The sequence below is a fragment of the Schistocerca americana genome, chromosome 1 (genome assembly GCF_021461395.2).
Source record: "Schistocerca americana isolate TAMUIC-IGC-003095 chromosome 1, iqSchAmer2.1, whole genome shotgun sequence".
Classification (NCBI taxonomy): domain Eukaryota; kingdom Metazoa; phylum Arthropoda; class Insecta; order Orthoptera; family Acrididae; genus Schistocerca; species Schistocerca americana.
This window is the reverse complement of record NC_060119.1, coordinates 140523751-140550845: the sequence shown is the minus strand read 5'-3', so window position 1 is coordinate 140550845 and position 27095 is coordinate 140523751. Positions and strand designations below refer to the sequence as shown.

At 46.2% G+C, this 27095-nt stretch overlaps 1 protein-coding gene across 1 annotated transcript in view; it reads right to left on the bottom strand.

Moving 5' to 3' along the window:
* The window catches only part of LOC124607470 (regucalcin-like), a 64564-nt gene that overhangs the window by 21534 nt on the left and 15935 nt on the right, over positions 1-27095 (bottom strand). The window contains exons 2-4 of the mRNA XM_047139865.1: positions 21170-21376; positions 2135-2347; positions 1943-2055 (exon numbers count right to left, since the gene is read on the bottom strand). Of these exons, the coding sequence (XP_046995821.1) occupies positions 1943-2055; positions 2135-2347; positions 21170-21376 (533 nt within the window). The remainder of the gene's footprint in view (positions 1-1942; positions 2056-2134; positions 2348-21169; positions 21377-27095) is intronic.

The window sequence follows — 27095 nt, the reverse complement described above, 5'->3', positions numbered from 1 at the left end:
CCGCTCGGCCACAACCGCCGGCAATTACTACTCAGCCACCATATTATTGCACTTGGCCGTTATCGGAAACATACGGTGACGTTAGAGTAAACAATTACAGTTATGACTGTGGAAATCTCATCCAACTATCAAAGCTTTCCAGTCAGTTTTGCTTATACTATCAATCCCAATCAGGTGCTATCTCATAATAAGGCAGCCAAACTGCTCTCGCTCCCTGGCGCACCTGGTGCAATAATATTGTGGTTGATTAATAGCTATTTTGTGGTAAGTTCCTACGGAACCAAACTGCTGGGGTCATCGATTCCTAGACTTACACACTACTTAATTTAACTTAAACTAACTTACGCTAAGGACAACACACACATTCATGCCCGAGGGAGGACTCGAACCTCCGACTGGGGGAGCCGCGCGAACCGTTCTAAGGCGCCTGAGACCGCGCGGCTACACCGCGCGGCAGCTGATAGCTATACATTATACAACACGTACATCATACAACAAATTTAAAAAATTTTGTTGTTACTTTTTTAATTTCTGAAGTAGCCTTTGTTTGTCATTGGGATTCAAGCCATCTCCATACTAAATGTCGTCTAAATCGATTCGGCGCTCTAGGCACGAAATTGTAACATAGCTACTTTCACACTTGCAGTATTAATATGGAAGTATGAATTAAACACTTTGAGAATTCTATATGCATTGTATTCATTACGTTGAATCGTATGACCTATACTATATCAAACAATAAAAGTGTTTTCACAAAATAAAGTTTAAAACTCAGAGAGTAAACAGATTTCTTCTAAGGGTAAATACGTTTTCGTAATTACCGTTGTACTCTTCAGTTCACTGAATATTCTCTACCACACGCTTTCTAAAGGAGCCTGTGTCCTTCCTCAGCGTTCAAGTTATATTTATACCAAATTCCATCGAAATTCGTTCAGTGGTTTAGTTGTGAATATTTAACAGAGTTAGTTATGCATTTATAATATGGAGAAAGTAGGTTTCGATCGGTCGCGAAATGGAAACCACAATGAAAATCCGATGAAGCTTTACACAGATGTGTTGGGAAGGGTCTGTAGTTTGCTAGTCGACCGTGTCACGTTGCGCTTTGCAGTTCTGAGCGGACAGTGAGCACGTAAAAATGCCTAGAAAACAGTGTTTCCTGCCAAGTATGGTTGCCTGCCGAGATCGTTCCACTGTTTCCATGCAAACCCACGTAACGTAACTGATGTATTTCCTTCTTCATGACAGTTCTCGGCCTCACACTGCTGGGGCAACGAGGACGCTCCTGCAGCGTTTTCGATGGGAAGTGTTAGATCACCCACCATACAGCCCGAACTTGGTCCCCTCTGGCGTTCATCTCTGCTGACATGAACCACTGGCTTTGAAGACAACCTTTTTGGCACAGACAACGTGCTGCAGACCAGCATTTAGAATTGTCGGAAAGCGTAGGCGGCTGCCTTCTATAACGAAGGTATTGTAAAGTTGGTATAACGCTACGGAGGGGCGACTGTGTAGAAAAGTTGCTGGAAGATGCAGTTAACGTGTTGCAAATAGAAAGTTTCCGATTTTCACTGTGGTTCCCATTTCGTGACCGTTCGAAACTTACTTTCTGGACAATCATGGTATCAGTATGGGTTAGGGACTAGGCATGAGAGGAATGTAATACTATGACGGATCACAGTTAACAGTGTCTCATGTCCTCATTCCACGACACACTGCAGAGAGGTTTCGAATTTGACCCATGACATTCGCTCCACGTCTAGAGAACAGGAACTTCAAGCTGTCACGTCTCCTCGCTTTGACAGTCTTACACTGTCAGCGAAAATTTGTTATACTAGAAAGGTTCCAACGAGCTACTTTCGAGTCTAGAGCCACCACACACACGTGTTTTGGCTACCTCGGCTACGAAGGTTAGTCTCTGACACAACAAAAATGAAAATACTACCTGCTTGCCGCCAAAGCACGCCACCCATAGGTTTCCGTCTGTATCAATAGTTTGCCCGTCTGGCAGCCCTTCCACTCCTTGTTCTTTGAAGTCGAAAACCGTTCTTCTGTTGCCTGCAAAATAAAACGCTTTAGTCGGGACAAACCTCAATTTGAGAATACGAGAGTTACTTGAATTGTATGTGTGATTTACCTATTTTGCCCTCGGTAATATTAAAATCGAAAGCATCTATTTTTCTAGTGGGAGAATCAATGTAATACATGGTTTTGTTGTCCGAACTCCACGCAAAGCCGTTTGAAATGCTGATTTTTGTTGCGTGCGTTTTAGTACTTCTGTTCTTGGCAAGGCTGAACAATATTCCTTTTTCTGGAGTGACCTCATTATTTACTATTGGTCCCAATGTCCCTGAAACAAAAATAATCAACAATTTTAAATAACTGTTGACAAATAACTTGCACTCTTTGGAGGTTCCTGTATATCGTGTAATCATGAAGTTGTGGTGCAAGAATAAGAAATGGTAGAGAATTAGAGAGAACTTCCTCAATTTTTTAAACGTGTATTAACAATATTGTATTTGGTGCAGAAAATTTCACCTACTTGCACTTCATAGCAAGATTTTTTTGCATTCTAGTAGTGCAAAAAAAAAAGGCTCTAATAAAATGCGTCCTGCTCTTATTTTCAGTAAAAACTTGTTAAGGATGGGCTATTTTGCAACACGGTACTGACATATCAACAAGTATCGATTTTCAATATAATTTGGTTTCCAATGTAGTAGAATATGTATTTGACGGATTTGGCCTGTCTGTTCGGGCCATCGGTTCATCTCAAGCTTGGTCTTCCTAAACATATTTTGCATATTGGTGCTGCGGAGCAACGCACTTGAATCCTGTGATGTGTGATACTTATGACTGAAGGGAAATTGCCAAGTAGAAATATGAATTCAGTCGTGCAGGATAACAAAGGAGGGATTGACCAAAAAGGAGTGGGATGGAACTGGTGTTCTTTTCTTTTTTACTTCGGGGAAGGGCTATAACTGAAGAAGCGGGGAGCAAAGCTAATAATGGTCCAGAAACCGTAGTATGAAGTCATCCACATGAGTACTAAAAGGAATCGCTAAGTTTCAGTCACACGATAAATCACAAATCTAAAGGTTTGAATTCAACTAAATACTTAATGATTAGAGTTATGAATAACTTAAACTGGAACGATCACATAGATAATGGTGTGGGGAAAGCTAACCAAATACTGCAATTTATAGGACAGAACTCTTAGAAGATACAACGGATATATTAAAGAGGTTCCCTAAACTACACTTGTCCGTCCCATTCTGGAGTATTGCTGCGCCGTGTGGGATCTGCATCAGATAGGGTTGTCGGAGGGCATAAAGGTTCAAAGAAGGGCGGGTCGTTCTGCATTATCGCGAAATATGGGTGGGAGTGCCACGGATATGGTATGCGAACTGGGATGGCAATCATTAAAACAAACATCTCTTATTGCGGCTGGATCTTTTCACGAAATTTCGATGAGCATCTTCCTCCTACGAATGAGAAAATAATTTGTTGGCGCCAACCCACATAGGGAAAAATGATCATTGTAATGAAATTCGAGCTCACTCGGGAAGATTTAAGTGTTCGTTTTACCCGTGCTTTGTTAGCTGTTAAAGACTGGAACGGTAGAAAAATAGCTGGAAGGTGGTGCGATGAACCTTCTGCCAAGCAATTGCACAATAGTCATGTAGATGGGAACTGTTAGTTGGTTGATTCGGTGGAGGGGACCAATCAGCGAGGTCATCGGTCCCATCGTATTAACGATGGATGGAAGTCGGCCGTGCCCTTACACCATCCCGGCATTTGCCTCAAGCGATTTGGGGAAATCACGGAAAACGTAAATCAGGATGGCCGGACGCGGGTTTGAACCGTCGTACTCCCGAATCCAGTGTACTAACCACTGCGCCACCTCGCTCGCTGATGGGAAGTGTAATACGTGGTGAGAGGACACCGTGAGCCCTAAAAATCAAACTGTCCAGAAAATAATGATTTTACTCTTATTTCTGTGTTAGAATTAAGTGATTCCACATGTTTCGCACAAGACCTGCTGTAATTTCTATATAACTATTAAGAAGAGAGACAGTAGCAAATACGACTGCTTCCAGAATCGAACTATCCGCCTCTAGTACTTTAATCTAACACTCTACCTTCTGCACAAACTGGCAAGCGTTGCTACGTCGTATTGAACGAAGATCGCATCATATACCTGATAAGGTTTTGCCGTCCTGTTTTCTATAGACGACCTTTTGCTACACAGGATCAAATTTCACTATAGACTTTGTACACTACTGGCCATTAAAAATGCTACACCAAGAAGAAATGCAGATGATAAATGGGCATTCATTGGACATATTATACTAGAACTGACATGTGATTACATTTTCACGCAATTTGGGTGCATAGATCCTGAGAAATCAGTACCCAGAACAGCCACCTCTGGCCGTAATAACGGCCTTGATACGCCTGGGCATTAAGTCAAACAGAACTTGGATGGCTTGTACAGGGACAGATGCCCATGCAGCTTCTACAGATACGACGGTTCATCAAGGGTAGTGACTGGCGTATTGTGACGAGCCAGTTGCTCGGCTACCATCGACCAGACGTTTTCAATTGGTGAGAGGTCTGGAGAATATACTGGCCAGGGCAGCAGTCGAACACTTTCTGTATCCAGAAAGGCCCGTACAAGACCTGCAACATGCGGTCGTGCATTATCCTGCTGAAATGTAGGGTTTCGCAGGGATCGAATGAAGGGTAGAGCAACGGGTCGTACCACACCCGAAATGTAACGTCCACTGTTCAAAGTGCCGTCAATGCGAACCAGAGGTGACCGAGATGTGTAACCAATGGCACCCCATACCATGACGCCAGGTGATACGCCAGTATGACGATGACGAATACACGCTTCCAGTGTGCGTTCACCGCGATGTCGCCAGACACGGATGCGACCATCATGATGCTGTAAACAGAACCTGGATTCATTCGAAAAAATGACGTTTTGCCATTCGTGCACCCAGGTTCGTCGTTAGTACACCATCGCAGGCGCTGCTGTCTGTGATGCAGCGTCAAGGGTAACCGCAGCCATGGTCTCCGAGCTGATAGTCCATACTACTGTAAACGTCGTCGAACTGTTCGTGCAGATGGTTGTTGTCTTCCAAACGTCCCCATCTGTTGACTCGGGGATCGAGACGTGGCTGCACGATCCGTTACACCCCTGCGGATAAGATGCCTGTCATCTCGACTGCTAGTGATACGAGGCCGTTGGGATCCAGCACGGCGTTCCGTATTACCCTCCTGAACCCACCGATTGCACATTCTGCTAACAGTCATTAGATCTCGACCAACCCGAGCAGCAATGTCGCGATACGATAAACCGCTTTCGCGACAGGCTACAGTCCGACCTTTACCAAAGTCGGAAACGTGATGGTACGCATTTCTCCTGCTTACATGAGGCATCACTGCAACGTTTCACCAGGCAACGCCGGTCAACTGCTGTTTGTGTATGAGAAATCGGTTGGAAACTTTCCTCATGTCAGCACCTTGTAGGTATCGCCACCGGCGCCAACCTTGTGTGAATGCTCTGAAAAGCTAATCATTTGCGTATCACAGCACCTTCTTCCTGTCGGTTACATTTCGCATCTGTAGTACGTCATCTTCGTGGTGTAGCAATTTTAATGGCCAGTAGTGTACGTTGCTAGTATGCAAGCAATCGTGATGTGAAATCACCTCCGTGAATTTTACTTCACTCTACAGACAGTTGCCGTCGGTAGCGAGGTAAATGTCAAGATATAAGTGCAGATCCATCAGCACCGTCCCGGCCACATCTTCTGTTGTTGAAATAGTCGGCATAATCTCCATAAGTTCCAGCACGCCTTCGATGTTTTCCTTTAATCCGACCTGACGGTTGTCCCAGACACTGGAGCAGTACTCAAAAATAGGTCGCACTAATGTTCTACAGTTGAACCATGCTTGCTTAAACATTTTCCCACTAAACCGATCATTAGCCTTCCCTAGTATCGATTTATGTGCTAGTTCACCTTCATATCAGAATGCAACGTTGCGCCCAGATAAAAGTTGAGGAGATTGCCTCAAGTTGCACGCCATTAATTCTGTATTCGAACATTAGAGAATTGTTTTTCATACTCATCCGCGTTACTTAACATTTTTCTACATTTAGAGCTAGCGGTCGTTCAGTACGTACTGCCCCCGAAGCTACTCAGCAGTCAGTGCGACTGACAGCCATACGGAGGACCCATGTCCGAGTCTCGGTACTGCCAGGGATATTTCCTTGGTGGGAGGAGTGGTAGGGGGGTTACTGTACAGCTACACTATTGATGACGAACAGCTAGGGACAGCATCTGCCGTAAAATATCTAGGAGTAGCTATCCAGAGCGGCCTTAAGTGGAGTGACCGCATAAAACAGATAACGGGAAAAGCAGACGCCACACTCATATGCACCGGAAGACTTTTAAGGAACTGTGACTCATCCACGAAAGAAGTCGCTTATAAGACGCTTGCCCGCTCGATTCTTGAGTATTGTCCTTATATATGGGATCCCTATCAAGTAGGACTGATAGAGGAGATAGAGAATATCCAACGAAGAGCAGCGCCTGTCGTCATGGGATGTTTAGCTGGCGAGAGAGCGTTACGGAGATGCTAAACAAACTCCACTGGCAGACGTTAAAGAGAGGCGTTGTGCATCCCGGAGAGATTTACTATTGAAATTTTAGGACGGCACTTTTCAGAAGGAGTAGGACAATAAATTACTTCTCTCCCACATACATCTCGCATATTGACCACGAGGAGAAAATTCTAGAAATTAGAACCAATACAGAGGCCTACCGACAAACATTCTTCCCACGCACTATTCGCGAGTGGAACAGGGTTGGAGGGATCTGATAGTGGTACCGAAAGTACCCTCCGCCACACACCATTAGGTAGCTTGCGGAGTATGATGTAGATGTAAATTATCCCTTACTTAGCTTGCATTTAACGCGAATCTCTCGCCCAGAGCGAAGTCCCAAGGGATTGGAAACAAGCACAGTGACTCCTGTGTATAAGAAGGGTAAAAGAACGGACCCGCAAAATTACGGACCAATATCCTTAACATCGGTTCGCTGCAGTACCCTTGAACAGTTCGAATATAATGAATTTCCTTGGTCCACAAATCAGCACGGTTTTAGAAAGCATCTCTCGTACGGAACTCAGCTTGCTCTTTTCTCACATGATATACTGTGAACTGTGGATGAAGGGCAACAGGTGGATTCCACATTCCTAGATTACCGTAAAACATTTGACATGGTGTCACAATGCCGACTGTTAATGAAGATACAAGCATACCGGAATAGGTGTGGTGAGTGGTTCGAAGACTTCTTAAGCAACAGAACCCAGTATGTTGTGCTCGAACGCGAGTGTTCATCAGAGACAAGGGTGTAACGGCACCACAGTTTAAGATAGGGATGTTAGATTTGGTGCAATATTTCGGAGCGCACAAGTTACAGCCAGGTGCGGTCCGGATTGCAGTAAGTTAGGCTGACCAGCAGTTGCGAAGTGGAATGGAGGCCACGGGGCCATCGAACCGTTGAAAAGAGTAAACGCAGCGGTTCGCATGGCGCAAGCTATAGGCAGAAGGGGCCCACTGGCGCACCTGGGGTGTGGGGCGTACATGACTCGGAGCGATGCGTTAGTGAAACAGAGGCGTGCAGCCGTGTATAAACAGGTGTTATTTTGTAACGAGATTGATTCAAGTGTGCCAGCTCTCCTGGACGGTGGCGCGTGTCAAACCGCCGGGCTACACGCAGCATCAGATGGGGCGACAGCGTCCCAGTCCACGGCAGGTCGTTGGTTCGACCCTCAGAGGCCGACGCGGAGTCCACAGCCAGCCAGGGCGGGCCACTCTTCGGGTCGCCACCGCGGACAGTCGTCTCGGCTCCCGACATACGCCGGAGATTTTCGTGGCGAGGGTCCGCAGATTCCGACGCAGGATCATGGGCTGTCGTTGCCGCCAGCCGAGGAAGAAGCATCAGCGGGGCTGGCCTACGGCTCCCGGCGGAGCAGTGTGGAGTCAACGGGGATGGTGGCCGCTGAGTCGGCTGCCGGCGCAGCCATCCTGACGTAATCGGAACTCTGACGAACAAGACCAGCACGACACAGCGTTGCGTCGCACAGGCCACTGGGCAGGGGCCTCAGCATTGCGGGGCCTGTGACACGGACCGAGGTCAACGAAGCACTGTAGTGGGTACGAATAAATCATTTGAAAAGCTCGGCCGAGATTTAATACGGAACCTCCTGACACTCACCCGCTACATTTGGTATCAGTTACTACAAGGGTATCGTCAGGAGCGCCCGAGACAAGTGTTATTTTCTCTATACATAAATGCTGCCGAACAGGGTGGGCAGCAGTCTGCGACTGTTTGCAGATGGTGCTGTGGTGTACGAGAAAGAGTCGCCATGAAGTGACTGTAGAAGGATGCAAGATGATTTAGACAAAATTTGTAGTTGCTGTGACGAATGGCAGCTAGCTCAAAGTGTAGAAAAATGTAAGTTAATGAAGAACAGTAGAAAAAACAAAGCCATAATGTTCAGATATAGCATTGGTAGTGTCCTACTTGAGACAGTCACGTCGATTAAATATCTGGGCGCATCGTTGCAAAGCAATACAAAATGAAATAAGCTTGTAAGGATTGTAGTAGGGTAGGCAAATGGTTGACTTTGATTCATTGGAAGAATATTTAGGGAAGTATCGTTCGTCCGTAAAGGATGACTGATGACTGCATGTAGGATACAAGTGCGACACATTGTTGACTGCTGTTTGAGTGTTTGGAATCCGCACCAGACAGAGTTTAAAGGGAGACATCGAAGCAATTCAGAGGCAGGCTGCTAGATTTGTTACTGGTAGGTTCGAACAATACGCAATTATTACGGAGATGCTTTGGAAACTCGAATATCTCTGGAGGGAAGCCACTGTTCTTTTCGAGGAACAGTATTGAAAAAAAATATAGAGAGCCGGCATTTGAAGCAGACTGAAGAACGATTCTACTGCAGCCAACGTAGATTTCCTGTAAGGACCATGAAGATCTGATTAGAGAGACTGGGGCTCGTACGGAGGTATACACATAATCGTTTTCCTCTCGCTCTACTTGCGAGTTGAACAGGAAGGGAAGTGACTAGAAGTGATACGAGATACCCTACATCACGCCCCATATAGTGACTTGGGGAGTACACATGTGGACGTAGATGAAGAACAGTATGCTGACCTCTTGCACCTCCATAACACGTACAATGATGCTAATGTTAAAGGATGACACGGCGGTTGGTCGATGGGCCTGCGGACAGAGTTTACCTTTTTACGCCATTCATCACACTAAACAGAAATTCTGTCCAGCTCATCCCGTACGCTCCTACAGTCACATGAGTGCGACATCCTCACGTACACCACAGTATCATCAATTTTACGGGCCTGTTCCAGCACCCTTCTCATATACAGGAGTAACCTGCGCTTTTTTCCTATCGTGTTGGACTTTGTTCCTGGGGGCGAGATAATAGCAAGCTAAGGAAGTGCTGGAAGGCGTCGAGAACATCAGTGGTCCATCGTAGCTGTGGAGTGCAAACACGCTTTGACGGTATCTCATAGGACACAGTTCTATTTGAGAAACTATATACAGTGCAACCCTTCGAACTTAGTTCTGGTCAGACCAACGACTGGGTACAGACTTGCGTTGTAACAGCAGGTAGTTTACCGTAGTGCCTGACAAATCCCTGTCCCAGTTTTACCAGTTCTCCAGCGTGGATGCGTAGGGCAACAAGACAGCCACATCACTCTCCTGCAAGGAAAAACCAACGAAAATTGTTACTTTATGAGATCGGCCGTGGGTCCAGACGGAATAGCACTCGTCGCGTTTATCGCTTCGTGAGAGCTGCGCCTTCTTCTTTTGACGTCTGGCACGGCTCTGCGCCCATGTCCGACTATGCGACTGCGCTACGCGAGCGCTCACCGACCGTGCGATAGTGGCGGCGGTTCGGCGACGTCTTCAGCACTCATGTATGTCGGTTTACATCGACCAAAGAACACGAATCTCGTTTCCATTTTCACGTGAAGAGTCAGTGTCCCGTCACAGTTTTCTATGACAGGATAGCGGCCACGGTAAGGTGGCTCCGAAGCCGTACACAACGCGCATCCAGGCAAAATGACTTCTTTCGTCGTGATCATAGTTTTCAAAACTATCTACCTTGTTCATCTATCTCCTAATTTTGCAACGGTTTCTACCAGTTAGGTGAAAAGTACAAGAAAAGACACTGAAGAGCCAAAGAAACGGGTACACCTAATATCGTGTTGGGTCACCGCGAGCACGCAGTGCCGCAACACGACGTGGCATGCACTCGACTAATTATCCGTAAGAGTACGAGGGGATGAAATCTCTTCTGAACAGGTTGCAAGGCATCCCAGATACGCTCAATAATGTTCATATCTGGGGAGTTTGGAGGTCAGCGAAGTGTTTAAACTCAGAACAGAAGAGTGTCCCTGGAGCCTTTCTGTAGCAATCCTGGATCCTGGACGGGGGGGGGGGGGGGGCGGGGGCCGTGTCGCACTCTCCTTCTGGAATTGGCCAATGAGAATGGATGCAGGTGATCAGACAGGACGCTTACGCACATGTCATCTGTCAGAGTCGTATCTAGACGGGGGGGCCCATATCACTCCAACTGCACACGCCCCACGCCATTACAGAGCCTCCACCAGATTGAATAGTCCCCTACCGACATGCAGGATCCATGGATTCATAAGGTTGTCTCCATGACTGTAAACGTCCATCCACTCGATACAATTTGAAACGAGACTCATCTGACCAGGAAACAAGTTTCTAGTCATCAACAATCCAATGTCGGTGTTGACGGGCCCAGGCGAGGCATAAAACTTTGTGTCGTGCAGTCATCAAGGGTCCACGAGTGGGCCTTCAGCTCCGAAAGCCCATATCAATGATGTTTTGTTGAATGGTTCGCACACTGACTGTAGTAGCGTAGCAAGACAGCCACGCCACTCGGAAGTAGCCGAAAGGCACGCGTTAAGCTCACGCAGATTGGCGTGAGGTCTGAAACAGGATACGTAATGAATGCTATAAAGAAAAGTACGTAGCTTCTGGAATACTTAACTTTAATCCATCATTTGTATACATCGCTCTTGACGATACAAGTGAGACTCTTTAGATACAAGTTATGTAAGGCTAATGGCGCCTTGCTAGGTCGTAGCCATTGACTTAGCTGAAGGCTATTCTAACTATCTGCTCTGCAAATGAGCGAGGCTTCGTCAGTGTGCATCGCTAGCTACGTCGTCCGTACAACTGGGGCGAGTGCTAGTAAGTCTCTCGAGACCTGCCGTATGGTGGCGCTCGGTCTGCGATCACTGACAGTGGTGACACGCGGGTCCGACATGTACTAATGGACCGCGGCCGATTTAAAGCTACCACCTAGCAAGTGTGGTGTCTGGCTGTGACACCACACTGACACTTGTTGATGGCCCAGTACTGAAATCTGCAGCAATTTGCGGAACAGGCACTTCTGCGTCGTTGAACGATTCTCTTCAGTCGTTCCCGTTCTTGCAGGATCTTTTTCCGTCCGCAGCGATGTCGGACGTTTGATGTTTTACCGAATTCCTGGTATTCACGGTACACTCGTGATATGGTCGTACGGGAAAATCCCCTGTTCCTCGCTGCCTCAGATATGCTGTGTCCCATCGCTCGTGCGCCGACTATAAAATCACATTCAAACTCATTTAAAACTTGATAACTTGCCATTGTAGCAGCAGTAACCGATCTAATAGCTGCGCCACACACTTGCCTTACATAGGCGTTGCCGACCGCAGAGCCGTATTCTGCCTGTTTACATATCTCTGTATTTGATTATGCCTGCCTATACCAGCTCCTTTGACGGCTCAATGTAGAATGTCTCTATGAAAAAGAAATCTGAGCAGTGGCGGCTAGCCGAGGTACGGCTTTTTAATACAAGCCTGTCCGCTGCCTGCGAAAAGCATGATGATGGGTGAACCAAGAGTAGTCATAACAGCAAACGACTAGTGTTGCGTAACTATATGTTGAGATTGGAAATACTTGAATGTTGCAGAGTGTGGGAGCTTTAAAGTATTTTAAATATTATTTGCGTGAAGCTCACTTCAAATTATTGTTAGTAACAGACAAAATGCCCTACAGATATTGTGTGGGCGCGTATTTAGGAGATTATGCGACAGGATCGAAAGGACAAGTATTTTCATCTCCAAAAGAAGAACAATAAGTAGGAGAAGTGGAAACGGGCTGTCCCCAAGAGAAGTTCAACGATCAGCAAAACAACAAAGACAAGTAAGTTCCTTTATGATTATACAGTAGTATGAAGTTAACAACGTGAAGCATGACCTTAAATTTACACATAACTTAGCACTCATTGACTTACTGTTTAGGCAGTCTTGCGTTATTTTTATCATCGTTATCAATATCTCTTAAATTTTATAATGGGAGATTAAAAACTGAACACTATGCATGAAGCGTGTCCCCTGCTCTAGATACGCTCTGTATAAGGATTTAATGTCTTTGGGTTCGCAAGTTTGAGTTTCCACGAATGTTTCAGCACTGTACTTGTTGAATTCACAGAAGCTACAGGACACTAAACGCTAATTTCTTATTGGGTTATGAATGTAACACTTGCCAGCGAATTTTTTCTTACAACGTCTTATTATTTCCTGTTTCATTTTAGGTCTTTTCTTGCAGTGAAAGTGTAGCCTGATACGGAACAAAAGAAACACCGTGTGATTAAGTGTGTTTCACGTGGCGTGTTTAGAGAAGATTTTTTTTGGTGATACAGAGCACTACATATGAGGGGCTTATTACGATGTCAGCCGAACAGCTAGTAGAAATTTAAAGGCGAACTGTTTTATCAGGTGCTGGATTAGTGGTTCAGTACACTAACGGCAAGATTCTCGATTCTCAATTGAAAGGAAGACAAAACGAGTAGAGGTTTTCGTCTTGTCGCCAGTTGAGTCAGTTAATTAGACAAGGGGATCTATTTGACCGTTTCAGAGTAACAACCCTGCTTTTTTAATAACGTGACTTGGGAAACAATAGGTGGGGTAATGTAAATGTGGCCGAGCGGTTCCAGGCGCTTCAGTCTGGAACCGCGCTGCTGCTACGATCGCAGTTTCGAATCCTGCCTCGAGCATGGATGTGTATGATGTCCTTAGGTTAGTTAGGTTTAAGTAGTTCTAAGTCTAGGGGACTGATGACCTCAGATGTTAAGTCTCATAGTGCTTAGAGCCATTTGAACCACTTGTAATGTAAATGGACGGACACCAAGATCTTTAGAGTAGCTCAAATTAAAGTTCACAAGGATCTACTAGAAATAGTTATAGAATGTAATACCCAGCAATGGCAAGGAAAGCGATTCTGAAGAAGAGAAATTTGTTAACATTGAGTATAGATTTAAGTGTTAGGAAGTCGTTTCTGAAAGTATTTGTATGAAGTATGGAGTGAAACATGGACGATAAGCAGTTTGGACAAGAAGAGAATAGAAGCTTTTGAAATGTGGTGCTACAGATCAATGCTGAAGATTAGATGGGTAGATCACATAACTAATGAAGAGGTACTGAATAAAATTGGGGAGAAGAGAAATTTGTGGCACAACTTGACTAGGAGAAGGGATCGCTTGGTAGGACATATTCACAGGCATCAAGTGATCATCAATTTAGTATTGGAGGGCAGCGTGGAGGGTAAAAATCGTAGAGGGAGACCAAGAGATGCATACACTAAACAGATTCAGAAGGATGAAGGTTGCAGTAGATACTGGGAGATGGAGGAGCTTGTACATGGTAGAGTAGCATGGAGAGCTGCATCAAACCAGTCTCTGGACTGAAGACCACAACAACAACAACAACAACAACCCAGAATTTACAAATGTGAAAGTTTCTAAAAAAAAAGAAAAAAGAAGCTATTCAAGACTAGTCCCTCACCAATACACTACTGGGCATTAAAAATTGCTACACCACAAAGATTACGTGCTACAGACGCGAAATTTAACCGACAGGAAGAACATGTTGTGATGTCCAAATGATTAGCTTTCCAAAGCATTCACACAAGGCTGGCGCCGGTGGCGACACCTACAACGTGCTGACATGAGGAAAGTTTCCTACCGATTTCTCATACACAAACAGCAGTTGACCGGCGTTGCCTGGTGAAACGTTGTTGTGATGCCTCGTGTAAGGAGGAGAAGTGCGTACCATCACGTTTCCGACTTTGGTAAAGGTCGGATTGTAGCCCATCGCGATTGCGGTTTGTCGTATCGCGACACTGCTGCTGGCGTTGGTCGAGATCCAATGACTGTTAGAAGAATATGGAATCGGTGAGTTCAGGAGGGTAATACGGAACGCCGTGCTGGATCCCAACGGCCTCGTATCACTAGCAGTCGAGATGACAGGCATCTTAGCCATATGGCTGTAACGGATCGTGCTGCCACGTCTCGATCCCTGAGTCAACAGACGGGGCCGTTTGCAAGACAACAACCATCTGCACGAACAGTTCGACGACGTTTGCAGCAGTATGGACTATCAGCTCGGAGACCATGGCTGCGGTTACCCTTGACGCTGCGTCACAGACAGGAGCGCCTGCGATGGTGTACTCAACGACGAATCTGGGTGCACGAATGGAAAACGTCATTTTTTCGGATGAATCCAGGTTCTGTTTACAGGATCATGATGGTCGCATCCGTGTTTGGCGACATCGCGGTGAACACACGTTGGAAGCGTGTATTCGTCATCTCCACACTGGCGTATCACCCGGCGTGATGATATGGGGTGCCATTGGTTACACGTCTCGGTCGCCTCTTGTTCGCATTGACGGCACTTTGAACAGTGTACGTTACATTTCAGATGTGTTACGACCCGTGGCTCTACCCTGCATTCGATCCCTGCGAAACCGTACATTTCAGCAGGATAATGCACGACCGCATGTTGCAGGTCCTGTACGGGGCTTTCTGGATACAGAAAATGTTCGACTGCTGCCCTGGCCAGCACATTCTCCAGATCTCTCACCAATTGAAAACGTCTGCTCGTGGTGGCCGAGCAACTGGCTCGTCACAATACGCCAGTCACTACTCTTGATGAACTGTGGTATCGTGTTGAAGCTGCATGGGCAGCTGTTCCTGTACAAGCCATGCAAGTTCTGTTTGACTTAATGCCCAGGCGTATCAAGGCCGTTATTACGGCCAGAGGTGGCTGTTCTGGGTACTGATTTCTCAGGATCTATGCACCCAAATTGCGTGAAAATGTAATCACATGTCAGTTCTAGTATAATATGACCAATGAATACCTGTTTATCATCTGCATTTCTTCTTGGTGTAGCAATTTTAATGGCCAGAAGTGTATTAGTTCCTAATTGTTAAGATGATGATAATCGCCCCTGCGTTATTGAGATGTGTGTTATAGGTGGACTGTTCAGCGCATGGGTCGCCTTTATCTAGGTGGCACCGGCTAGAGGCATCAACAGCCCACCTGCTCAGTGCTGTGAGTCGGGGCGATGAGCTGTGCTGCTGGCTGTAGAGCTGCTGTGCCTCACAAGCTGTAACACTGAAATGGTAGGCCAGGGGAGAGGCCGGTTGGCCAGTAAATATACTGAACGGCCAAAGAAGCTGGTACGCCTGTCTAGTATCCTGTAGGACACACCCGAACAGGCAGAAGTGGCGCAACACGAAGTGGCATGGATTCGACTAATGTCTGCAGTAGTGCTGAAGGGAAGTGACACCATGAAGCTTGCAGGGCTGTCCATAAATTTGTAAGAGTACGTGGGAATGGAAATCTCTCCTGAACAGCAAGTTGGAAGGCATCCCAGATATGCTCAATAATGTTAATGTCTCGGGAGTTTGCTGGGCAGGGGATGTGTTTTAACTCAGAAGAGTGTTATTGGAGCCGCTCGGTAGCAAGTCAGGATGTATGGGGTGTCGCATTGTTCTGCTGGAATTTCCCTAGTCCGTCGGAATGAACAATGGATTCAGGTGATCAGAGAGGATGCTTACGTTTGTGTCACTTGTCAGAGAAGTATCAGGGTCCCATATCACTCCAACTGCAAACGCCCCACACCATTACATGGTCTCCGCCAGGATGAACAGTCCCCTGCTGACATGCAGGGTCCAGGGATTCATGCGGTTGTCTCTGTACACGTGCACCCGCTTGATACAGTTTGAAACGAGACTCGTCCGACCAGGCAACACGTTTCCAGTCATCAAGTCAAATGTCGGTGCTGACGGGCCCAGGCGAGGCGTAAAGCTTTCATTCAAGTCCATTGTGCATTCCGACGGACTTGGGCAATTCCAGCAGGACAATGCGACGCCCCATACTTCCAGAATTGCTACAGAATGGCTCCAGGAACACTCTTCTGAGTTTAAACACTTCAGATGGCCACCAAACTCCACAGACATGAACGTTATCGAGCATATATGGGATGCCTTGCAACGTGCTATTGAGAAGAGATGCCGGCCGCGGTGGCCGTGCGGTTCTAGGCGCTGCAGTCCGGAACCGCGGGACTACTACGGTCGCAGGTTCGAATCCTGCCTCGGGCATGGATGTGTGTGATGTCCTTAGGTTAGTTCGAAGTTCTAGGGGACTGATGACCTAAGATGTTAAGTCCCATAGTGCTCAGAGACATTTTGAGAAGAGATTTCATCCCCCTCGTACTCTTACGGATTTATGGACAACCCTGCAGGATTCATCGTGTCAGTTCCGTACCTTCAGGCACTAATCGAGTCCATGCTACGTCGCGCTGCGGCACTTCTGAGTGTTCGCGGGGACCCTACGCGTTATAAGTCGGGTGTACCAGTTTCTTTGGCTCTTCAATGTGTGAAGCTGTCCGCGTGCTAAATACAGGTGGTGCTGAAACCTCTTAAACTCGGTCCACAGTTACTGCAGGCACGTTCAACTTCGGTGCAGAATTTCAGTGGGACCGGCACTAAGCACTATGGGACTTAACATCTGAGGTCATCAGTCCCCTAGAAATTAGAACTACTTGAACGTAACTAACCTAAGGACATCACACACATTCATGCCGGAGGCAGGATTCGAACCTGCGGCCGGCCGCGGTGGCCGAGCGGTTCTAGGCACTTCAGTCCGGAACAGCGCGACTGCTACGATCGCAGTGTCATTAGGTTAGTTAGGTTTGTTTTAAGTTCTAGGGGACTGATGACCACAGCTGTTAAGTCCCATAGTGCTCAGAGCCATTTGAACCATTCTAACCTGCGACCGTAGCAGCAGCGCGGTTCCGGACTGAAGCGCCTAGAACCGCTCGGTCACAGCGGACGGCCCTGTTGGCTGGGAGTTGTGCAAATTGTGGTCTGTAGCCGACTGTAATTTAATTTTATTAACAGTGTGAACTGCACAGCTAAAAGAACCCATGAAATGAAATGAAGTCCTATGCTTCTTTACAGAGCGTAGGGGAACGATGCGGGAGACCCGCACCGCCTTATTAGGCAAGGTCCTAATGGAGGTGGTTTGCCGTTGCCTTCCTCCGACCGTAATTGGGATGAATGATGATGATGAAGACGACACAACAACACCCAGTCATCTCGGGGCAGGAAAAATCCCTGACCCCGCCGAGAAGCGAGCACGCTACCGCGAGACCGACCAAACAAACTAGCAATTCGGGCTCAATTTTCCGAATGCCTTAACACCCCAGATAATAACGTAAAAATTAAGGAAAATAAGCTCACGCAACGCAAAAATAACAGAAACCTTAAGGGGGGCACAAAAGAATATACACTCACAAAATCTTAATATACGTACACGCCGTCGAGTTATATTAATGAGACCAAGGGCTATTTTCGACTTCATCGTGTAATAACGACTCACAGACGGTAAGTGGCAGCATCAGAAGTGCAGAATACATAAAGCGAGTCGACGTGGTAAACAGAGCAGTCGTTGTATGGCAGCAAGGGAGCGATTTATCTGTCCAAAAGGGCATGATCATTGGCTTTCGGGCCAAGGGTGGAATCGGCAAAGTTTGTCAATAGTTCGCGTGCTGCCATGGTCAAAGCATACCGTACATGGCAAAATGACCCCATCTGAAACTGGCACCGAGACAACTAACAATTACGGTGCATCAAAGGCCATAGAAGACAGGGGTCAATGACAGCTGTGGAGACATGTACCGGCGAGTATACGCACAACTGTTCACCAACTGACCACCCAAACGGTCCAACGCTGCGTCCTCAACCACCGTTCAGCGAACGTTGCTGGTTGTTGGCCTGCACACGAGGCGCCTGGTTAACGCACCCATGCTAACCGCTCTTCATCGGCGATGAAGGCCAGGTTACGCACACCTGTACCACAATTGCACGTCCACTGAATGGCGACACGTGACCTTTCCAGATGAATCACGTATTATGCTCCATGGAACAGCTGGTCATTGGCGTGTACCGCATAAATGTCAGAAAGCAAAGGGTCAGGATCGAAGGAGTGAGCGTTATGATCTGGAGAAAGTTTCGTGGCATTCCCTGGGTGACCACATCATCCAAAAAGGCTCAGTGAATCAGCACAACTACGAGGGGCATTTGAAAAGTCCGTGCAAAGTCCGAGAGATGGCACCATCGGCGCGTATCGAGGTCATGTTTAGTTAGTAGCATCTTTGGAAAGAGCGCACACCATACTGGTCTATTTCTTTGTGTTTAGCATTCGTGTGAATCAAGAAAATCGAGTGATTGCCAAAAAAAAAAAAAAAAAAAATGGACGAAAAAGAATTTCGTTGGGTGATTAAACATTACTTTATGAAAGACAAAACGCCTCAGGAGACTGAAGAGAAGCTTGATGAACATTACGGTGACTCTGCACCTTCGATTGCAAAAGTTTATAAGTGGTTTAAAAATTTTTGGAGTGGCCATATGGGCACAAATGCTGCTGAACGTTCTGGACGCCCTATGGAGGTTACAACTCCAGAAATCATTGATAAAATCCATTATATGGTGATGGATGACAGTAGTGTTAAGGTGGGTGAGATTGCTAGTGCTGTGGACATCTCAAATGAACGGGTACATAATATTCTGCATAAACATTTGGACATGAGAAAGCTATCCGCAAGATGGGTTCTGCGATTGCTCACGCTTGACCAAAAACGGAATCGTGTGAAGTGTTGCTAGGATGGTTTGTAGCTGTTCAGGAAGAATCCGCAGGACTTTAAGCGTCGTTTCGTCACGTGGATGAAACATGGATCCATTATTACACTCCTGAGACCAAATAAGATTGTAAACAATGGGTTGCCAAGGGAGAATCTGCACCAAAAAAGGCAAAGACCATTCCTTCGGCCGGAGAGGTTATGGCGACTGTCTTTTGGGATTCGCAAGGGATAATCCTCGTCGACTATCTGGAAGATAAGAATGTGGGGGGGGGGGGCGAAGGTATTAGAGAAAACAGGCTCTAAAATAGGAAATTTCACTCAAAACATCTTAAGAAAAATAGATTTACTGTGCCTCTCTGCAAATGAAATGTCGGCTGAAGACCTGGTAAGAGAACAAAGGCAGAAAATAAGAAATCAAAAGAGAAGCCTTGAACGGAAAGAGGTTCCTGAGTACAAATCTGCCACTCTGAGTACCCATTTTTTCCGAAATACAGTTCGCAGTATTTCGAAAAAATGGGTACTCAGAGTGGCAGATTCAACGTGCTCTCCGCCCAACCACTGCAGCACAACCTGTTGAGATGGATGAAGTCACGAGGGAGGAGGTAGGCACTGCATTTATTCAATACACAGGAGCACTCTCGGGGAAAATCGCCCGCATTCTTAAGAAACACCGGGTCGGAACTGTGTTTTGTCCTCCAAATAAAACTCGTGCACTGGTGGGGAGCGCCAAAGAGGACCTTGGTTTGAGGAAGGCCGGCGTGTACCAGATTCCGTGTCAATGTGGCAAGTCGTATATTGGTCAGACGATGCGTACCGTCGAGGATCGATGCCGTGAACACCAGAGGCACACTCGACTGATGTATCCGAGCAAGTCGGCGGTCGCTGAACATTGTTTGTCGGAAAATCACGCCATGCAGTATGACCGCACGAGGATTCTGGTACAGACGTCGAGATACTGGGACAGCGTTGTTAGAGAGGCCATCGAAATTCGCACCAATGACGACCTCATAAACCGTGACTGTGGCTATAATCTTAGCAAGGCTTGGGAACCAGCGATCGGGTTAATCAAGAGTAAATCGAGCAAACGTATAGTTGTGACGACCACGGCGGACAGAGCCATCACACCGACGTCATCTCAGACGCCGTCGCAATCTGTTCCACCGCGCGACCGTGGCGCGGGGCGCGGACGGCGAAGGGAGCGCGCCGCGGGCGGAGGGTGTTTAAATCGGCCGCCGCCGCGACCGAACCCAGTTCCCTCTGAGCAGCCATAGCGTACGGATCTCCGTGCCGGCACGTTCACAGGAGCTCAGTCCGTCAGTTCACCTGATGATGGCGACATGTATGATCGCCGAAATATTGTGCCCGTTGGACACTATAGACCGGCAGCATACCCGTGGATATTTTGATTATCAAATACGCCGGGAGAAACTCAAGAATCACATATTATATATCTTATATTTACAGAATTACAACTAAAGAAATCATTAAAATTCTCTTACTCGATACATTCAAAAAACCTCATGAGAGAAGCTAACTGTATGGAAGGAAATTAAACAGGAAGTTTTGTAGGAAATTATTGAATAAATTTTGTGAAAGAGGTACATATTATTTTTTTGAAATAAATTTTTTACATACCGTAAAAATGTTAAATATATATAATCCAATAAACTTAACAGTAAACGTGTTAATTTCACGCAAAGAATGGTACAAAATTTGACCTTCGTATCTTAAAAACTGTGGCTGTGGTGCGTCTTTTGGATAGTGTGTGTTTTTCATGAACGTCTCCTCTTAAGGGCAGTTACCGGCAGTTACAAGGAGAATGAACGGTGCGACAGGCGGTGGTTTGGTCTGACAGCACCACTTGACACTGTTTATTTTCGTTTCTGACTAATGATGTCGTGGTAACACTGATGGCGGCCATTTTGTTGTTATTCTCGCCGATATTTCACTGCAGTTAACTCAGTCACTCACTGACAGACTTCTAGAAGATTCCAAGAGTTATTAACTTTCTGTAACGACTGCGAAACGAAGTAGGCCGATATGATAGTATTTACCTGCCCAGAGAGTGCCGGCAGCGTCCGCCTTGGCGTCGTTGATCCTGTTGTCCCGACTTCCGTCCTCGTCGTGCACCGTCGCGATCACTTCCAGAGCAGCTGGCTCGCTGCTCTCCCCATTCCACGTCATCAGCACCACGTCACGATACATGCTTATAACGAACTTGTCTGCCTCGCCTCTAGCTGGAATAATGAAAGTTACGCCATCTATAAAGAAAAAAAATCAGTTTTAATCTTTCTGCGTGGTTTTCCTTCAGAGAAAATGACCATCATCATAAACTTGCTATCAGTCAATTTTATTATCCTTTTTCAGATGCGTTACAAAGAACTTCTTGTCATCGGCACTGCAGTTTTATGGCGCTCTGTAACTCGAAAGGGCGAATGGCAGACCCAGGCATCGCGAGAACTAACTTGGTCACATCAATAAATATGCTGGCTGACAAAAAATGTCAAGCATCCAGAAGACATGGTCAGATCATGCAACTTCATACAAGTACACACAATTGGCAGGTATCTGAAACACTGAAATTACCATTCACTATGACAGGTAGAACGGCGACCAGAGTGCATTAGCTTTGATTGTGATTACTGTTGTTAGGTCTAGTGTGGTATACACAGTGAATCATCTAACACTTGTGCAGCCTACGTTTCGGATATAGAAGATACTATCGTTAGTTTTCGCAGAACTGAATTGTAGGCAATGGAGCGTATTTGCAGCCTAATACACAGATTTTGATACGGTGACAAAAGTCCAGTTTTTTACAACAGTTACAAATTTTTAGATGGGGCAATGCCTGCTGACAGTAAAATCCTAAAAGTAGCGTAAATGAAAATGTCAGTGGTGTCTGTTGCAGGAAGCTAGTGCAAGTAGTTTACGAGTTATCGTGATGTGAACATCGTAGACACCGACAGCTGTTTGTTGTACACCATCTACCGGATACCATGGAACAATGTTAAGTTTGTTTGCATTTGTTGTGTGTACACTGCGATTGCATTGCAGCGGTACTGTCACGTATTTTATGATAGTGGAAGCAGTGACGTGCTTTGAAGATGGTATTTCCCAATGCAAAAAAAGTGCACATGCACATGGTTTATGGTGAATGTAGGAAGCATGAGGGTCGTTCGTGCACAGTGTACGCCGAAAGATATCCTAACACATGTCACCGTGGTCAACCTCTTCAAACAATTACACTTGATACGAAACGGCGTATTACTGCCCCCTGCGCTGCAGTTTCCTCTGAAATGCTGCACTGAAGAGCCAAAGAAACTGTTATACCTACCTAATATCGCATAGGGCTCCGCGGGCACGCAGAAGTGCCGCAACACGACGTGGCTTGGACTCGACTAACGTCGGAAGCAGTGCTGGAGGCAATTGACACCCATGAATCCTGCAGGGCCGCCCACAAATCCGTAAGAGTACAAGGGGGGGGGGGGAGGGGGAGGAGGGTGTGGAGATCTCTTCCGAACAGCACGTTGCAAGGCATCTCCGTTCCTGAACCCACTCTGTATCAGTTCCGGACGTGTGGTGTGTCGCATTGTCCTGCTGGAATTGCGGAAATCCGTCGAAATGCACAATGGACATGAATGGATGCAGATGATCAGACAGGGTGCTTATGTACGTGTCACCTGTCAGAGTCGTAGCTAGACGTATTACGGGTCCCATATCATTTCAACTGCACACGCTCCACACCATTACAGAGCCTCCACCAGCCTGCTGAGATGCAGGGTCCATGTGTTCACGAGGTTGTCTCAATACCCCTACACGTCCATGCGCTCAATACAATTTGAAATGAGATTCGTGAAACCAGGCAACATGTTTCCAATCATCAACAGTCCGATGTCGGTACTGACGCGCCCAGGAGGTGAGTAACGCTCTGGATGTTGCAGTCATCAAGGGTACACGAATGGGCCTTCCGCTCGGAAAGCTCATATCGATGATGTTTCGTTTAATGGTTCGCTCGCTGACAATTACTGGTGACCCAGCATTGAAATCTGCAGCAATTTGCGGAAGGGTTGCACTTCTGTCACGTTGAGCGAGTCTCTTCAGTCATCGTTGGTCCCGTTCTTGCAGGGTCTTTTTCCGACCACAGCGATGTCGGAGATTTGGTGTTTTACCAAATTCGTGATATGCACGGTACACTTGTGAAATGGTCGTGCGGGAAAATCACCACTTCATCGTTACCTCGAAGATGCTGTGTCTCATCGCTCGTGCGCCGACTGTAACACCACGTTCAAACTCACTTAAATCTTGGTAACCTGCCATTGTAGCCGCAGTAACCGATCTAACAACTGCGCCAGATGCTTGTTGTCTTATATAGGCGTTGCCGACCGCAGCGCCGTATTCTGCCTGTTAACATATATCTGTATTTGAATATGCATGCCTATACCAGTTTCTTTGGCGCTTCAGTGTAGAAGGTGTGCAGCAAGTGTTGGGTTGCACTCTGCAAGCTTGTATTGACGCAGGGGGTGGTCATTTTGAGTATAGGTTTTGAGTGTGCATTGGTTCTTTAAGTGTCTGATGCCACAGATGTACTATATTCACCTTTGTTTTTCGCTTGGCGCAGGTAATGTCCTGTTTAACAACAGAACTTCGGAGACGTAAGACTGCAGACATGCACCTATGTGGAATTCACCTTCGTTCGTACTACAACACGGAACAAACCACTGTCGGTGTTCACAGTGTGCAAACTACGATATTTCGTAAACTACATGCACCCAGACTCCTGCAACGAACACCAATGACGTTCTGATTTAATCTACTTCCGTTGTGGTACGGTCAATGGACATTGTTCCAATGAAATATATGGATCTTTTGTAAGTAACTACACATTGGAAACTCGTAACACTGTATGGGCTGGGTAGGCAGGCCCCAGCCTATCATTCCAATCTGTGAAATCCAGATATCAATGAAGCCTCCCAATATCGAAATGTTTGCGGCGCAAGCCTTAGGTTGAGTCACCCTGTATAAATGACGTGAACAGCGTCAGATGAGTGATGACTCTGAAGGACACGGAGATACTGCATACTCGTATGAGACATCGTTATCAGCAAGTAAAAGAGATGGAAGGGGCCTCATGGTGGATCTCCATTTGGCCAACTGATGGAATCCTGCTACAGTGGCCTGTGCTGGACTCCACGGGAACATGAGGACAGGGATACAAGCCATCAAGGTTCTTGTCGACCAAGTCTGACCACCAAAGGAAGAATCGCCGTATTACGAACAAAATACGTGATAACTCCTCTACATCTGTGACACCCTGAGAACAAGTAATGGATTATGAGCAACATTCCGTGTCATCCAACGGTGAGTAGCAACAGCCTAGCAAGGGAATTACCAGCCTATTCGTAGGATTCCATTAACACCACTATACAAAGAGCTGCGTTTGTAGTTGTACCATGACTGGGAAGCATGGACTACCCATGAATGGCGTTGTGACGTGTTCAACGATGAGTCGCTGTTCTGCACTACCCCAGATGACCACCATCAACTTTGGCGGCTACCCGGGAGGAGTTTCCATACATCCCGTGTTTTGGAGAAACAAAGCTGTGTACTCCTGGCGTCGAGGTGTGGGGAGCTATCGGGATGAATTCAGCTCCCGACTGGTATTGATTGACGGAACTCTTGCGGTCACAGTTGTACATCAAGAACAGCCTGTGTCACCACGTGTTACTTCACATGTGACACTATCATGAAGCAATTTTTCAGCAGGACAAAGCTCGTTCACACATGGCGCGTCTCTCTATGAACCATCTGCATGATGCGAGGTACTCTCATGGTCAGCCAAAAACTCAGATCTGTTCCCAATTGAACATGGACGGGACCGGCTCGGAAGTCAGTTCCGTCCGAAAGCCAGTATCTAGGATATAAAGGACCACTTACAACTGTTATAGGCCAACGTGATTCAGGAGAGGGCACAACGGCTGCATGTCACCTTCCGAACCGAATCAGTGCATGCATCCAAGGGAGAGGTAGTGCAGTGTCATACAGATAAGTGGGCTCATTCTGCCAAATTCTTTGTCATTTTGACTCGATTTTGTAACTGCTGAACTAACACATTCCCCATTCAGCCAGTGCAGTGTCACTGCGTTTCCTCTTCCACTTTCGCAGTGTACATCCATGTTTCAGTTCAAAGTAATGCGGTTTGTTACTTCGGAGAGCAAGCACAGAAAATAATCGCGAAAAGGGCCTTAGTCTCAATGACCGCTGTTATATTTTTTGGCGATGAGAAGCGGAAAGGAGTGACAGACCTGAAGAAAAAGGTGACTCGACACTTAAGCTAATTTTTAAAACCTGAGCAAACGACGAAAGGAGGGCCACAACGTTGAGCGGAATGAGACTCAAATAGCTGCGAAAGAAGACGACGTGCACACGATAAATATCACACTGATGATATGTTTAAATGTGTCATTACGTCAAGGAAAAAAACTAACAAAAAACTGCTTTGTGAAAACTTTCACGGCCTTTGTTGCACAGAACTGGACTTCAAGGCTTGCAAGGGAAAACAAAAATAGTTCCATCAGTGGCATTAGTTTTTAAAGGTACTAGTATAAAGAAGTCGTCATATTCGAAAGACGCGATAATGTACGGTAGAGGAATCGGTAGTGCCGGGTTCGAGAGGTGTGCGTAACAACATTGCTCAATATGAATACTGAAACGAGGGGTGACCAACAGAATTGTAATTTTACAATAAGCCCATAAAAAGCCCCCAAAATGTAAAATCATATAAAAGAATACAAATACCATCCCTCAAAAATTTTATAATCGCCTAATGCCCCCCCCCCCCCCCTCCCAAATGTACAGTAATTTAAACAATACAAAAGACCATTACTTAGGAAGTAATTTATTAAATAAGATTAAGGCAATAAGGAAGTTAAGGAAGTAACGTGGCGCCGACACTCCGTTAACTCGATAACAGTAACAGTAGCATACAGTTTAAATATCAAGTTAACAACTACTCGTATAACTCTAATCACACAACTTAAAGGGCCCAACAAACTGTATATCGATCAAAATGAATCTCAGAAGCAACTGAAACTGCTGAATGTTCTTGAGTTAACGTACAGTGACGGCCGTCCAACAGGCAGCACGAGATAACACCTGTCTCAACTACTGATAAAGAGCCACAGTTTGTAAAGAGCACATTCATCTTGTGTGATTGAGCGCCAGCGCCAGTAACCCAATGCAGTTTAAATGCTTGACACTGTACAACTCCCAAGCAAGCGAAACAAACATTGCATATTCACAAGAGAAACAGAGCAGGCATCATATCCAAGCGACGTACCCATGCTGTTCAAGCCTTTTCTGCCGTGTTCACTTGCTGGCCGCCACACAGTACTTACATAATAAAAGAAAGGTTAAAGAGGGGAATTAAAATTCAAGGTGAAAGGACATCAATGTTAAGATTTGCTCATGGCATTGCTATCCCCAGTGCAAGTGACGATCTGCTGAATGGAATGAACAGCCTAATGAGTACAGAATGTGGATTGAAAGTTAATTGAAGACGAAAGCAATGATAAGTGGCCCAAATGAGAACAGCGAGAAACTTGACATCAGGACTGGTGATCACGAAATAGATGAATGTAAGGAATTCTGTTACCTAGGCAGCGAAATAAAGCATGACGGACGGAGGAAGGAGGACATGAAAAACGACGACACATGGTGCATTGAATCCGTGAGGCACGGGTAAAGTGAGCGAGGCATGCATCCACGCGTTTGATAAAAACTCACAATATACTTTGTTAGTTGCAAATAACCGTAACAAGCATAGACGGAAAGATGGTATTATTATAGACCCCAAGACAAAGAAAAAGATGCACCACGAAGTGATAATGCGAATGGCACGGAAATTGGTAGATGCGACGTATGAGGATCACTCCAAAAGAAATGCACACTATTTTTTTTTTAATCCATCTTTTATTCTACGTG